The following is a 15,462-nucleotide window of genomic DNA, read 5'->3' as shown; positions in this document are numbered from 1 at the left end:
AAGCTTTTTCTACTATGTGCTGCTAGTTGTTATTCTAAGTGTTGCATCTTCAATATGGCTTCTCTCTGTAATACTATTCAACTTTACTGACTGAGCTCCCCAGGACAGTTTGTGGGTATATGGGGCAGTTTGCACGTTTAACTGTGTATTAACTGGGTTTCAATAATATTCATAAAAGCTCTAGTACTATATACAGTAGTATGCGTGCATCAGACCTCTGTGTACTAAATATCAGGTACATGCTTGGAAACATGGAAGGCAGCTTGGTTGAATCAACTTCCAATAGATTAAACCTTCTGCACAATAATAAATAAAGTGCTCATTGCAAAATTGATAAACAATGTAAGTTTTGGTAAATTCATCATCCAAAATATCGGAAAGTATTTTGCCAAGTTGCCTTTCCTCACAATGCATCCAATTCCACTACAGTTTCTGTCTATTGCTCCAGCATAGACTCCAACAAAAATGTAATTAAGATTTTTGTGAGCTCAGTTTGTTCTTCCGTTTCAGAAGCAGTAAGAGAGACACTTCCATTTAAGTCTGAAGTCTTGTAGTGAAAGAGTTGATTTTTATTTATTTATTTTTTAAAGCTGATACCAAGAAACATTTCTTTTTAAACTTTTAACTCCAGATATTAAAGTGCTTTGGTCCTATTGAGAAAAGTGCCACAGAAATGTTATTTAACGCTGTTTTTATATATATATATATATATATATATGATATATATATATCTTTTAATATTCTTTATTTAAGTGCTTTTAATCTGGTAGGAAATTGTTGTGGTTGAATAAAATGTAAAAGGACACAAAGTTATCTGACTCAAATCAAATTTAAAATAATTGAAATATTCAATCCACTCAAGTAGACCATGACTAATTTGGTATTTTATGGTATATCATAGTTAGATAAAGGTTGATTGTGAAACAACCAAAACAGACAGATATATTTATTACTTTTAGCAATGATTATTCCTCTTTTTATAGCCAGAGATTAGTGTCTGTTACTGTGATACAGAACACGTATCTGAGATTGAATAGGTTTGAATGAAAGCACTGAAGCACCTTCTGTAGCACTTTATCACTGATATAAGCTCGGGACCTGCAGAATATTATTTCTATATGAAACTACTATTCAAATGTAAAAAAAAAAAAAAAATCTGTTTTGGCCTTGTCCCTAAACATGTTGCATTGCAAAATTAGTACCGTAATGCTGCTTAACAGGTTTTGAATTGTTAGTGTTCATTTACAAAGTCCTCTAAAGAAGGTTACAGTACAAGGACTGATTTATATGCTATTGAATGCTATTACATTTTGTGGCCTGATATTATATGGAACTAAATTACACAAGGATTTTCTAATAGACCAGTGTAAATCATAACAGTTACCGCAACACTGCTCCGTCATTTATCATCGGTCATGTCAATGTTAGAGGAAGACCAAGTCAGTAAATTGGGCTTCCTTCTTATATTATTACTTTTATTTACCAATCTTTAATTGTGTATTCTCTGGATTGTGTCACAGTTGTCAAGTGGTAAAGCCATGACATTATTACAATTTTATGAGGTAAAAACAAAACAAAAAGTTTCAATTAGAGTGAAATGTGCATCAAGATGTACATCTATAAGGACTAATTAACATTTGATTTACATATATTATACCAATTTGCTCAAACTCCTTAAACTGTTGAAGGATAGTTTTCTGGTCTTGTACCATAATTGCACAAGGTCGATACTAATAAAATGTGTCTTCCATTAAATGTTTGAATATGAGAACAAATCTATGTCCAAATGACTCTAAAGTTATCAATATTTACTCTTGAAATTGAGCAAACAGGACAATATCTAAGTATCTGGGGAAAAAACATGTAAAATATTTCACAAATTAGACTGGAATTAATCCCTTTGTCCATTTACATTACAAAATAGCTGTATGTTAGTTAGCCCTTTTGCTACCCTCAAATATATAGTCCGTGGGTTAAAAACACTTTTTTTTACTATTTGTTTTTTTTATACATAAAAGAAAAACATAAAACAAACAAAAACACACAGACAAATGAAAACTGTTGTAAGGGAGGGGATGGGTTGCAGATAGCACGAGGTCATTTCAAGACAGATCTCACAAATTTAACCACACATAAAAATCTAAAATAGTTTTGTACAATTTTGTTGTGATCTCAAAAAGCAACATGTTTAAATGGTTAAAATTTAGCTTGTAAAGGTTTTGTGAACTTGGCTTCTGTCTCACTGTCTATACATATTAACGTTTTATTTAATGTAAGTTCTGACATTAGCACTTTAGCATTAAAAAAATTTAATGTGTGTGACTCTGTCTTTTTTTTTTGTCTTTTGGCTTGTACCAGAGGGTGGTTTGGGATTTACTGCTCTTTCCACATCCTGAGTGAATAACCAATACTCACGCTCCTTGGCTTGATGAGACACTTTTTCTGTAAGATGATGAACAAATATTTTAAATACACATGATTCCAGGAGACCTTTGGGCTGTTGTTTTATGACATATATTGCAGCCTTCAAAGACGGTTCAAGTTCATTAAAATTACTATTTAAAAAGAAACAGTCCAAAAATGGTATAAGATGGAGTTATAGCATCTGTATTAACAGTGATGGATATTGCATGCATGCAGAAAATAGACCACACTAATTATCCTGTAAACTTTGCACCATCTCAATGCACTCCGGCTGTCATTTACACACATCAACATTTGGATGGCATAATCAAGATGCCTTATTTATCAAGATGCTTTAATTCTGATGTTCATGATTATCTCAGAATATCACCTTTACCTGTGTATTGACCCCTGTGTGACCTCTCCTCCGGCGATATCAAGCGCTCTGATTGGATGAAGCACGTCAGTAACTTGTGACCGAACCAACATGGCGCTCTGCGGTGTCCCTGCTGTCCCATGTGCTGTCCTGACACCGGCTTTACTCCTCGTGCTCCTGTTCTCCGGTAACTCATCGGGTTCAGGACTGGACACAGGTGCAACACGTGGCAAAGCGGCGCTGCAGCGTGTGCGGAGCTACGCAGCCTCCTCGCGCTATGGAGAATGCTGGGCGCGTGCGCTGGAGCAGCTGGACACGCGCTGTAGTGACATGACGTCAGAGAGCCAGGGCAGAGTGGCGCTGAAGTTCACGCACTGTCACCTGCTCAGGTGAGGTGCTCCGTCCTTGTATCCGTGTGGATGTGTTCAGGTTTCTCATAAACTGCCTCAAATGAGTTTATTCACACATTAGTGTAACACGGTCTTGCCAAAGGACTCAATGGCATTTCAGCTGCAATGGTTGGTCAGGGTGCTTTAATCCTCCAACCTGTGTGGTCGATGTTTGGTTCTACCAGGCTGGATTGAAATCCCCCCAAAAATGTGCAACAGTTCCTCACCCGTGTCCCACTCTCGTATAGGGTCTTAGAATTTTTGTATAAGAAATATCAACAATAAAATTGCCCACTTAAATGTTGACGCTGAGCATGGTATATATTTTATTTTAATTTAATCAGGATAGTCCTTCTTTTCAGGGGAGTCCTAGACTACAGGGGAGGAGCCTGTTGTGCATGTTCTTATGGATAGGAGGATAAACAAGTGTTGTTACTGCGGTTCTATGAATCCCAGATGACACCAGAGTCAAACTCTACACAGAAAGACCCAGTGCCTCACAGGATTGAGGCAATAGGATCAATTAATCACCTATATTTGTCTGACTAAACCACAAAAAACATGTACTCACATTCTGCCTGCCTCTGTGACAAGTAAACGCTACTGTTGTTATTTTAAACGCGGCAGTTAGCTATTAATCTGATAGTAATGTCTTCCAGTTCAGGTCGTGATTTCCCAGCCTGCCCAGAGGGGTCAGAGGTCAGCAGATGCACAGCGCACATGGATATAGTGGCGTTTAATGCGTACACAGAGTTCTTCACCCACACACACTCCATGTGCCACTTCCTCCAGTCTGAGGCCTGGCAGAGTACAGCTGAGGACACTATCTACAGGTAAGTCCTGTGCTACTGATGTAACCAAGGCAAAGACAACTAGGTAAAATTCTAGACAATATAAATACTTAAACTACTATAGTATTATTATTATTGCAATCTACCCAATATCTGCCGGAATGTGTAATGTACATAGACAAATCCAATGCATGCATGTTTAATATATTTGAATGTTTGATACTTGAGGTTAACCGAGAGTTCGGCTGGTGTAGCGGAGCAGCTGCAGTCGACCAGACGAGTGGCTGAGGACCTGATGGAAGCTCAGAGTGCAGCACTTCAGGCTCAACAGGAAATACTGACCAACGGAGAGGAGCTGAGAGCTACGCTAAAGGACTCTACACAAGGTGAACCGTCCCATATAGACAATAAACGAGGTCTATCCTGTTTTTTTTTAGCACATAGGTGTGGTTATCTGAATGTGAAATATCAATGTGAAATAGCACATTTTAAACCCGTCCAGGAACATTCACTTGAGAGAAGATTGTATAATGAACTGTTGAACCAAGAGTAATATTTGTAGAGGACCAAACTACAAGATGAACAGGTTTTATACATGATAAAGACTGGATATTTTGTTTGTTACTACTACTCCTCCTCCAGGTCTGCAGTCAGTGTTCTCAGAGATGTCTGTGGTCTCTCAGCAGCAGCAGCTTGCCCTCTCCGAGCTCTTTAATCGAGTCAGTTTCCTGCAGAGTTTCCTGATGATGGAGGCCCACAGCATGAGCTCGTGTCTGTACAACGCTGCAGCGCTGGGGGCCGCTTTCCTGCTCACCGCCACCTCCCGCACCTCCAGAGCCAGGTACAACACGCATGCATTTGCTCTCTGCGTCATGTTATAAAGTTATCGCCTTAAAAATACGTGCCGTAGGTTTCTAATTCCTTTTTATTAGAGTTTGACGCTTCTATTTCTGTTCCATTCTATTCCACTGCTGTCCCCAAAAATAATCAGAGCTGAGTAGACTTGCCAAAATATAAATCCAGTAGAAGTAACAAGTAGTGATCCAAGAAATGACTGCAGTAAAATATAGATGGGAGAAATACTGTAAGAATGATTATTTGAGTATCCACAAATATAAAAAAAAAAAAAAATCCTATCCGAAGGTGCTGTGCAAGAAACACAAATGTTCAAAGCATTAAATTTGTGTCACTTACTCTTATTTACAGTGTGAATAATCTGCTATAATATTACAAAAAGGTAATGTGTCCAAATATTTTTGTACCCGGTGGATCAGAAAGGTTTGTAAAAGCTGCTCTGAGAAGTACAATCTTAGTAAAACGTTATGTGAAGCTACTCTTAAGAAGTACAGTTTTACTCAAAGTTACTCAGTAAAAGTGCTTGAGTGAATGTAACTTGTGTTCTTCATAGTATTTATGAACAGGTTGGCAGTGAGAATCTGATGCCCTTCTTTTAATTCCTGTGTTTAGTTGTCTGTTTGTTTTCTCCAGGCTGCTGCTGTTGTCTCTGGTCTGCGCTAACTTTTACCTGGAGAGAAAAATATATGAGTTTGTGACCAGCTCTACTCTCCCAGAACACCAGCACATGGTGAGAACAATAACCAAACACCAAACATGCAGTACATGGCTCCACAAGTATTTTTATACCCTTTTTAAAAGGCAATTAACTAAAGTATTTGCAAAGTAAAGTATGTATGTATTAATGATACACTTGCTTCTCTAATACAGATAAACACAGACATTATTTTCTGCTCTACCAGTGAAACAAACATCCATTATAACACTTACAATAACGTTTCTGGTGGATGTTACGCCGCATGCTTGATGTTGATGCTTTGCCTCAGAATGTTCCACGGCAAGGCATTAAATTCACCAATTTCCATGGAGATGACGAAGTGATTCTACCAGGCCAAGTTACTGGTCAGGTCTGCGAAGAGGCAAGGCCAGCTAACAGAAAGAAAACTTGTTTATTCAGGTATTTTTCAGCATAATGCAGTAACACCTGTAGTTGAATAGATGCAAGGCTAATAAGTTTAATGCCAAACTGTGTAACATTTATGGCAACGCAACATCACCACAAACATAAGCAGGTGACGGACTATCCACCCGGAAAGTTGCATAGTTCACCTTCAAGTACCAAGGGGTGATATGGCAAAAAATATATGCATACATTTTCTATGAGCCAGATCATGATTTTGATTTTATCACAATTCATATAAACTTTGTATCATTATTTTACCTTGAAGAGGGAATTAAAGTCAAATGCTTCTTCTGAAAGTTCTCCCATTGCAATTGGTTAAATCCTACTGTCACTCACTTAAAGTACAGAAGCCGACCAATGGGAGAAGAGGGTGGGAAAAATGGCATATTGTCACAAGATCACGATTTGATTTTTATCCACCATATTTCCCAGCCTTAAAGGCCTAAAGGATGATTTTTCGACGATTTGAGAACTCGGGCGGAAGTGCGCATGCGCATTTTTATTTTATTCATTTTAATTTTTCGGACTGATACAACACACACGTGCGTTTGTTTATTAGCGTGACGGATCGCATCTCTCATCTCCCGTAGATTTCCGTCTTCTTCTGAGTCAGCTCATACCGTCTTTCGCCGTCTTCAATTGGTCCCGTACACTGAGGGAACTTTATTATGATAGATCAATGCGCTTAGACACGCGGAAACTGCTGCTCTCCTGGGGACGAGCCGCACACGGCTGCAGGTGAGCGGTAGGTGCGTTTTATGATTGATACGTGGCAGGACTAATCGGCAGTCCACGCCATGAGGAAATGAGACTCAGATTTGGGCCAAAAAAATCGTCCATTCAACCTTTAACTTTAAGTACACTGACTAAAGTTTAATATTGGAGAAAATATTGCTAGTTTCAAAAATAAAACTATTGTGCAAGCTATAAAAAATACAAATCCTCTTTCATGTGTAGCCACTATTCTTTTAATATTCTTACATACATCCTCATGTCTCTTTCTGTAGGAGGTGGTGGCTTCCTACATAAGTGTCCTCCGGCGCTTGGTCCTCTCTTTCTCTGTGTTTGTGTTGATATTTGTGATTATAAGACATAAAGACCCGCTACAGCAAAGTCTAATTGTCCTACAGCAGCTGCAGAAAACCCAGCGCAGCCTGCAGGTGGCGCTACAGCATGCAGGTAATATGAACCGTTAGTCTAAATGCTAGTACTGAATTTGTTTCTAATTTTCAATCAGTAAAGGCAGTAAAGAATACATTTTTCAACAATGATGATAACAATTAGCTGCCTTGACAAAAAACAAGAGGAATTGAAAACAAAGTTTAACTTAAATGTATCTTGTTAACTTATCAAAATAAGATAATAGAATGTATATTATGTCTGAAGTTTGTTTTTTAAAGATTAAATGTGAATGAATAAAATGTTAAACTAATATACGTTTGCAGTTGTTATAAAAAAATAAAAAGTGTAATCTAGTACCCTCTAGTGGATGGTAGAAGAACAGCTGCTCAGTTTGTGAGTACTGTATTGTTGATTTATTTTTTCAGAGAATTTGGGAGCAAAGCAGAGGAAATCCGTGGAACATAAACAGGAAATACAAATGTCTTCTCAGAAAAGGAAAACGGGGAGCATTAAACAAGAAAAAGAAATGGTGAATACAATCAATATCAATTGTGTATTCATTCTTCAAGTCTTGCTTACTGTGTGTTTTAATGTAATCTATTTTTTTTGTTAACCTTGTTTTGTGAAGTCTGACATGAGGAGAATGGAGGATGAGTTCCCCCTTGATCAATCCCAGCTGTCACACATTGGTCAGTGACACTTCTACTTTAAGCCTTGTGTCAAATGTATATTAATGAGTAGTGAATTTGTGTTTTTCCTTGGTTTTGTCTGTCAGGTTGGGGTATAGACCGCCTCTTGAGCAGCACCGTCTGTTCCTCTGCAGCTGACACCACTGTCCTGGCTTACAACTATCACGAGGCAACACTCCACAACACCATACCCCATGATCCCCCAGTTCAGACTCCGGCTGTGAGTCCCAGCAGGCGCCAGAGAAGGTCCTCCACATCCAGACGGGCTTCCTCTGGCTCTCCTCTGGTTTACAGCATCTTGGTGGAGGACAAACAGGCAAGTGATAATAGCCACCTCTTAACGCACCAATGTCATAAAAGCTCGGAATATCTGACTTCCAACAGAGCAATTTGTAATAATGTTATTATTAGTACTAAGTGAAGTTGTTATCCCTATGAATTAAAATCTGCAACAACATGGAACAGAAAGGGCATCCAGTGTAACTGTCCGTTCCATTTTTTTCTCGTTCTAGTCCCGCTACTGTTTGAGAAGTCGTCGATCAGAAACGCCCAAATACTTTGACTAAACAATGTGCTTTTAATGTAATTTTCATGTTTTAGTCAATTTAATAAAAACCCTTTTACATTTTAAATCCACATTTGTCTTTGTGTTCATTTTTGTCTCGTTTGATTTGGTGTCGTTTTGCTCATTTCACTGTCAGCTGGACTAAATATAGTTGTAATAACATATGCTTTAATGATTGTGAAGTTTATTATTATTATTAATTACTCGACGTTCTTTAAAACTGCCCATGACAGACAACAACAATGCAAACAAGGTTGTATCAGTGTTTCCATCTAGAGGACTGGTACACACGGCACTACACCTGGGATTCACCATCGCCACAACTGAGTTCATAGTCTTTTAAGCGACTGATGAACTGATACATCAGAATTCTACAGAGCCTGAGAGGTGTTTTCTGGAGCCTGACAGAAGCGGTCTTTGATGTAATGACCCAGATTTATTGTTTTTTTGACTCGCTTACGGTTCAAGACAGATAAAGGTCTGTGAAGCAGAAGTCCTTGTCCCCTTTGGTCAGACATATTTGGTACAATACTTTTTTCTGCATTTATACACAATGTTATTCTTAAGTTCATTCTCTGAGCAAACATTTAGCAGTTATTGAAATCTAAGAATCAGAATCAGGCAGCAGTCCATGGCTCATAAACCCAGAAAAACGCAGCGTAAGCAGCACAGTAGTTCTGCTGTGGTGTCAGTGACCACCTTGTTAGCCAGATGAGCTATAGCTTGTTGGACTTCACATGGGGTAATACAACCTGTACTTAATTCAAATGGAAAAATGTGATTCTAAAAAAATTACCACTGGGTCATCAATCAGATACTTTTAGAAACTCTTTGTAAAGTAAATGTAAACGGGTCCAAATGTAGTCTTGACCAGAAATAAAACAGACTAAGCTATGACTAACTTTTAATATCTACTTCCTGTTTGATCCCTAAAGTCATCCCAGGTCTTTCTCTGAAGCAGAGTTTATTTTGGGGTTAAATTTGGAGGAATGAGCAGTGGGCGAATTTCTGGAATTTCTCTGTGGACCGGCAGTCGTTTTCCTTTCGGTTCAGATTTCACCAAAGAATCGTAAATGAGAAGCAGACGTGGAGCCGAGACAGAGGGAGGATCTAAGGAGTTAAGGGTTAGGAGACAGGAGGAAGGAGGAAGGAAAGGAGTGAAAGGAAGAAGGGAGGAGTTAAGGAACGACTGAGCACAAAAGAGTTGGAGCTGCAAGAGTGGCAGAGGCAAGACCTTCTCTAAAAACTTCAACAAAATGACTTAAAAGTATTTGGAAATAAATCTTTTACTGGGACATGCTTTTATTTTGAAAGTTGTTGCTAGAAATGGGACAAAGGAATGTGCCTCTGTTTGAAGTTCTTGGAAGAGAGAAAGTTTTATTTCTGAGACCTATGTGGAATTTATGAACTGGTAATTGGGAACTTTTGTCTTTTTTTCTTTTTTTTTAAAGGAAGACATCCATTGAAAGTTTTGGAAATCTTGACGACTGCCAGTATTTGTTTTGAAGTCTGGGGAAATCTTTTGAAACTGCAGATTGATTTGCACTTGAGCTGGCAGTAATTATTGACAACATGGATTGAATGGCAGCAGTTTCATTTTCATCTGCAGGTAATTTGGAAGATAAACATTGTACAATTTGGATGGATTTTTTTAAAATTGGGATTCAGGTGGACATGGCGTTTGAAAAATCATTAATTCAAACATATAATCAATGCATCCTATTTGTAATTTACCATAATACTTTGGTCTGTGCCGCTTTCTTTGTTTTTAGCCATTCTCAGCGTTTAATGCCAGCCAAACTTTCAAAATATCTACTAATTTAAGGCTTTAAACCTTCTTGTTCAAATATTACCATAGTAGAGCAGTAGTAACTGTGGGAATGATGATAAATATCTTTATTGTAAGAATGGTCCACATGTAGACACACCTAATGGGAAGAAACTGAGGGAAAAAGTTAGGAAAAGCATGTGCTCTGCAAAAAGTTTTGACTTGGAAGACGTTTATTCCTTTTTGTGGATGGACATTGAATACTTGGATACGTGGATTTTGTGAAGGCAAAATTATGAACCAAAATGGAATAATTGGTTTTAAACTTCTTGTTTTTGGATCTCCGAGTAATTCGACCAAACTGTGGGATGATTTTTACTTCTGCTAGAATGCTCTGAAACGTTGAGTACATTTTTTGGACATTGGATACAGACCAGAGAATGGATCATCCGAGTTTCCTGTTGAAGTCCCGTTGGCCAGAGGAGTAAAGCATCATGGGAATGGCCGTCCTGTAGCTCAGTAGAATGAGGCTGAACAGACCGGGTTCTTCTGTGTCTCCTCAGTCCTTCTCCTGCCGCTTCAGCACCATGCGCTTCTCATACCACCTGACCACGCCCACAGGTGAGTCCTACCACCTGACCACGCCCACAGGTGAGTCCTACCACCTGACCACGCCCACAGGTGAGTTTTGCCACTTACACACACAGGGACACACCGCTTGTACAGTGGTTTGCAATTTGCACATTGAGGAGCAAGAAGGTTCAGAGTTTGATTTCCGAACTTTGCTTGTTCTTCTGTACGGTTTTCATCCAGTAATAGTCTAATCCTTTATGGTTACTCTTGATGGGGACCCTCAGATCAGATTTGGCTCACATTTGACATGTCAAACCCAAATTCTGCAGCCAAACTTAATGATTATATCCGCTTGGGGGAAGTTTGAACTAGACGTGATGAATACCGGTGCTATGTCTAAAAGTCCCAAACAACTTTTTCTATTATGCTCTGACAGAAGACACTCGGAGCATAATAGACCCTTTTTATTTGACTGAATTGTTGTTATTCCTTCTTTTCATCTTAGCATTTTTCTCCTTGTTCTAAAGCGTGTTCATCAAACCCTTCATCTAATAGTCTTTAGGTCACACCGTTTCTTTTCATTAAACTGAATCTAATTATGACATGGAGGAGGTCACGGTGGACGGTCACGTGTCCATGTCCAGCTTCAGAGCAGTGAAATGGTCTTATGATGCACAAACAAACTGGGATTAGATCAAAGAGACGATTGTGTGGAGGTAAGGTTTGATAAACGAGGAGATAATTTATGGTACAATATGGTGTTTTGTACATTTTTCAGAAGAAAACAGAACTAATGATACAATACTGCACTTTGTTTATTAGCAAGTTGCTAATAAACAAGTGAAAGGTTAAGTCTAAAAATGACCCAGGATTTATGGGTTACAACAACAACAACAACAACAACAACAACAACTCTTTATTACAATTTTCTAGCAAAAACTCAGTATAGTTCCTCCCTCACCCCAGACACTTCCCCCTCCTAACATGTGAGGTGCAAATATCCAGCACAGATCGTGGTTTTGGAAGTCTTTCCACGCTGTAGAATCTGGAGACTGAGAGTTTGTGGTTTAATACAGAGTTCAGAGTCAACCACAGACACAACGTGGCACTAGCTCTCACTGCTTTGTCAAACAACACACTTTATATGCGCAACAAGCTAAATATAAACCTTACTATTACTATTATATACAACTACTGCCATGATGAATAATTACTATTACTATATGTCCCATAGCATCAACAATACTCAGCTAGTCAAATAACTGCTTTGGCTTTTTTATAAGTTGAGGAATTCATCCTGAATTCAAGAGTATAAGGAGAAAATATTTAGGAAAATTTCAATGGTTGAAAATAACATAATAACATGCACACTTCACAATGACAAATGACAATAACTACATTACAATAACTCACTGTTTCCCAACCAGAGGTACGTAAGCACTTACTAGGTCATACTTGTAATGGTTTAAATATATATAATTTGTCATTTGCACGTATTTTGGAATGCAATACAATCCATTTCTGGTAATATTTGATCAGATTCCATTTACAGGTCAACTATCACTAGTCATTAAAAAGTTGGGTTGTATGTAATGTAGTCAGGTCAGTAGACACAATTTCAATAAAATTAGTTCAATGTATCAAATATTTTCAACTATCTATAGTGTTGGTGGCACTGGGTGTATTAGTTGTACTTTTCAGTTGTAGTTTCTTTTTTTGTTGTTGCTTTATTTATTTATTAATATCCCTCTGACAGTAGTCTTCTTGCTGAGATAGAAGAAGTGATGATATTGTTTCCTAAATCGTATGGACCCTTGCAGCCGACTGTATGTATTCGGTCTCCCACAATGCACTGCTGTGCCCTGTCCAGAGATATGAATGAAGTGCCTCTGTAAAAATAGCCTCAGCTGTTTCACACTCAGTGTGTAGACCATGTTTTGTCTAACCTAAATGTAGGACTAAACCAGGACGAAACCAGAATTAAACCAAGGGTACAAATGTATCATTCCTTCAGCAATGCACAGTTCCCATGAACCTGGATTAATAAATTTGCCTTGAACAAGTTACATCCTTGCTGTTCCTTCGATGGACAAGACACGACCAATGTTGGCTATTGGTGGTCAGTTAAAACATAATTATTTTGTATCTATGTAGGCCATATAATGTCAGTCTAATTCCTCTTTTTCTTGTCCCTGGACCAGACTTTGGACTGCAGACAGGAAGTAGACTGGTTCCATGTTTATAACGGGGATGTCCAGCTGTACTTATTCTTGTCAACTGTAGTCTGGTTTGTGTGGAGTAGAGGATGCATGATGCTGTTGGTGTCATGATGTTGACCTCTCATCTCTTTGGAGAAGCAGTGTCTCAGAGGGTGGGACTGCAGAGTTCAAAGGGTTAAACGTTGTCTGTGTCCATCAGTCTGCACTGATGCAATGTGATCTGGAACTGTGGGAGATGAGAGGAAGACACAAGCAAGGACTAAACCAGGACCAAACCTAAAGACCTCATGACCTTGACTTGACCATCGGCTAGTTTAGGACAAAGCTCTCGATTTTTCTCTCGCTTTTTCTCTCGCTTTCGCTCTTGCTTTCTCTCTCGCTTTCTCTCTCTACTTTTTTACCTACCACGGTATGGTGTAAAACACATACTTTGAAGATGTACAACTATAGTACTGCCATTAAAAGCAACACAACAAAAACAAGTTTAGGACTGAAAGGGTTTAAACTTGTTTTCCTTGGCTTTGTTCCAAGGGCTGATTTAAAGAAAATATTAAAATGTGCCAAGTCTAATTTACAATAGGTGCAAAGCCATGAGCGCCATCGTAATCCCCCAAAAAGAACTAGTCTCCAAGAGCCAGGACTGAACCTGAATAGACCCGGACTGAACTAAAAACATAATAGAATTAATCAAAACTGAACCAGGACTAAATACCTGAGACAGATATCCCCCACACTCTTTAATAGAAAAAAAAATGTAGTCTAAGCTTAAATAGTGGAAAATCGATGGCAGAGTGCGTCGCCATGGAAACGCGCGGAGGAGACAGGCTCCGCCCACAGACACCGGCAGCAGCGGCAGCCGAGCCCCGCTACTGAGCGCACTCCCCGGGCTTCAGCTTAGCCGTCCGTCCGCTGCTGCCTGCGCCCGGAGCCACCACCATCGTGCCCCCTGCCACCACACCGGACCACCGGCCCGAGTGCATGTTCGCGGGGTGACCTGTTTTACCGTGTTCACTGCTGTGGAGCCGGGAGACCCGCTGTCTCCCCGCACCGACGCCTTCGTTCATGACCGGATTTGTGCTTTGCTGCGCGATGTATATGGACAGAAGCAGCCTGACCAGGGGTGAGTGAGTGCACGCGCGGACTGCACCACGGACACGCGCGCACGTCCACACACATTCACTCGGATGCATCATCCCATTTGTCAAAACTCCTGTAAACCTTCCATCTCCTGGATTTTGTCTGTCAGCTCCTCCATGACATTTTAAAGGGCAAAGCATCTGGCGCGCGCACTGTCACGCGCACACTCAGTGAAACGTGCCTCACATCCGCTTATAGCGTCCACATCTGCAGCTCCAGCTCAGTCTAATCTAACCTTGACGTGTCATGCCATTGTCATGAGATTAAAGGCGTGTATGTGATACGGAGCTGTGCACAGACACTACCATTTTTCCACCACACGCACGCGTAATTCTGCACCGCCTCTTCGCGCGCACACGCACGCGCTTTGACACATATTTGCACAGAAGCAACGCGTGCTGCAGAGACGCAAGCTAGATTTCAACTTGTGACACTGCATAGTACTGCACACGCAGATTCTGCTGTTAGAAAGTGCTCTGATCTTAAATACGCATTCTGCTCACGTGCAGTTGCAAAATCCAATGTAACTGCATTTAACCTACTTCTATTCAGATACACGTCAATCTAAATATCACTGTAGTGTTTAGCTGTGCGTAGAACATATCCATAGACCCTATGCCTGCTTTTTAATCAAAATATCAAAGCTGCATTCCAATAGGCTGTATGCCATTGATTACCATAACCTTTGCCTGAAACATCTGTCCACTCTAAATCCCACCAATATGTATTTTCATTCAATGCAGCCATCTCTTGGACATTGAACTAGGCCCATATGAGTTTGTATTACAAGATCCTTCTTTTTTTTGAGGCTTCAATGGGCACCATTTTGTCAAACATTGAACATTCATCGGCTTGTATGGCCCATTTGTAACTTTTGTGTTCATACTGTGACCAAGTTTATCTTGATTTTATCAGTAAATTCTTAATTTATGCATGCCTTATTTGATTTTATATACTTATTTCTATTGCTATTATTATTCATTGCCGTATATTGCATCTTAACACCGAAACAAGTTCCTGCTTGTGAATTTTGTTCACTGACAATGGCAATAAACCTTGTTCTGATTGACAATCAAAAAGTTGCACATTTCGGGCAAATGTTCCATTCCGCTATAAGACATTTGGATCATGTGGCGGCTACAAGGAAAGAGAAAGGAATTATTTGTAAGACACACACCCAAACCCAGCATAATATCAGAATGACAAGCAGTGACACACCCCCTGCATGAAAACAGCAGCAGGCAGTTGACTTTGTGTTTTGAAAATGTAAGAATGTGTGGTATAAATCAATGACACCTAAAGAAAAAGCTTTTGTTATCTAGTACTTTAAAATATATCCTTCAGGACATCCTTTTGGCATCTTTAGCATCTATTCTCAGATGTCACCTGACAGTTTGGAGAAGCAGTGTAATGGAGTTGAGTGATTAGGGCTATAATTACAAATGTCAAACA

The 15,462-nt window shown here is 39.4% G+C and overlaps 2 protein-coding genes across 3 annotated transcripts in view; both read left to right on the top strand.

Annotated features, from left to right (window-relative positions):
- Positions 1-2,890: 2,890 nt before the first annotated feature.
- On the top strand, positions 2,891-8,314 carry LOC140363587 (uncharacterized). The gene is made up of 10 exons (XM_072450222.1): positions 2,891-3,168; positions 3,828-4,001; positions 4,188-4,345; positions 4,602-4,800; positions 5,448-5,544; positions 6,945-7,116; positions 7,485-7,588; positions 7,688-7,748; positions 7,835-8,064; positions 8,261-8,314. Exons 1-10 carry the CDS (start codon positions 2,891-2,893, stop codon positions 8,312-8,314), a joined length of 1,527 nt encoding a protein of 508 aa, XP_072306323.1.
- Positions 8,315-10,400: 2,086 nt separating this feature from the next.
- Positions 10,401-15,462, top strand: part of fgd1 (FYVE, RhoGEF and PH domain containing 1) — a 28,671-nt gene continuing 23,609 nt past the window's right edge. Inside the window, exon 1 of one of the 2 annotated variants that reach the window (XM_072449401.1) lies at positions 10,401-10,702. In XM_072449401.1, the coding sequence (XP_072305502.1) occupies positions 10,606-10,702 (97 nt within the window). In that variant the 5' untranslated portion in view covers positions 10,401-10,605. Of the gene's footprint in view, positions 10,703-13,762; positions 13,994-15,462 lie in introns of those variants that run through there. The other variant, XM_072449402.1, reaches the window with a different exon arrangement.

Source organism: Eucyclogobius newberryi, unplaced genomic scaffold (assembly GCF_026437365.1).
Source record: "Eucyclogobius newberryi isolate DKJ021-1_F unplaced genomic scaffold, fEucNew1.0.hap1 SCAF_17, whole genome shotgun sequence".
In the NCBI taxonomy this organism is placed as follows: domain Eukaryota; kingdom Metazoa; phylum Chordata; class Actinopteri; order Gobiiformes; family Gobiidae; genus Eucyclogobius; species Eucyclogobius newberryi.
This window is presented reverse-complemented; position numbering and strand designations above follow the sequence as displayed.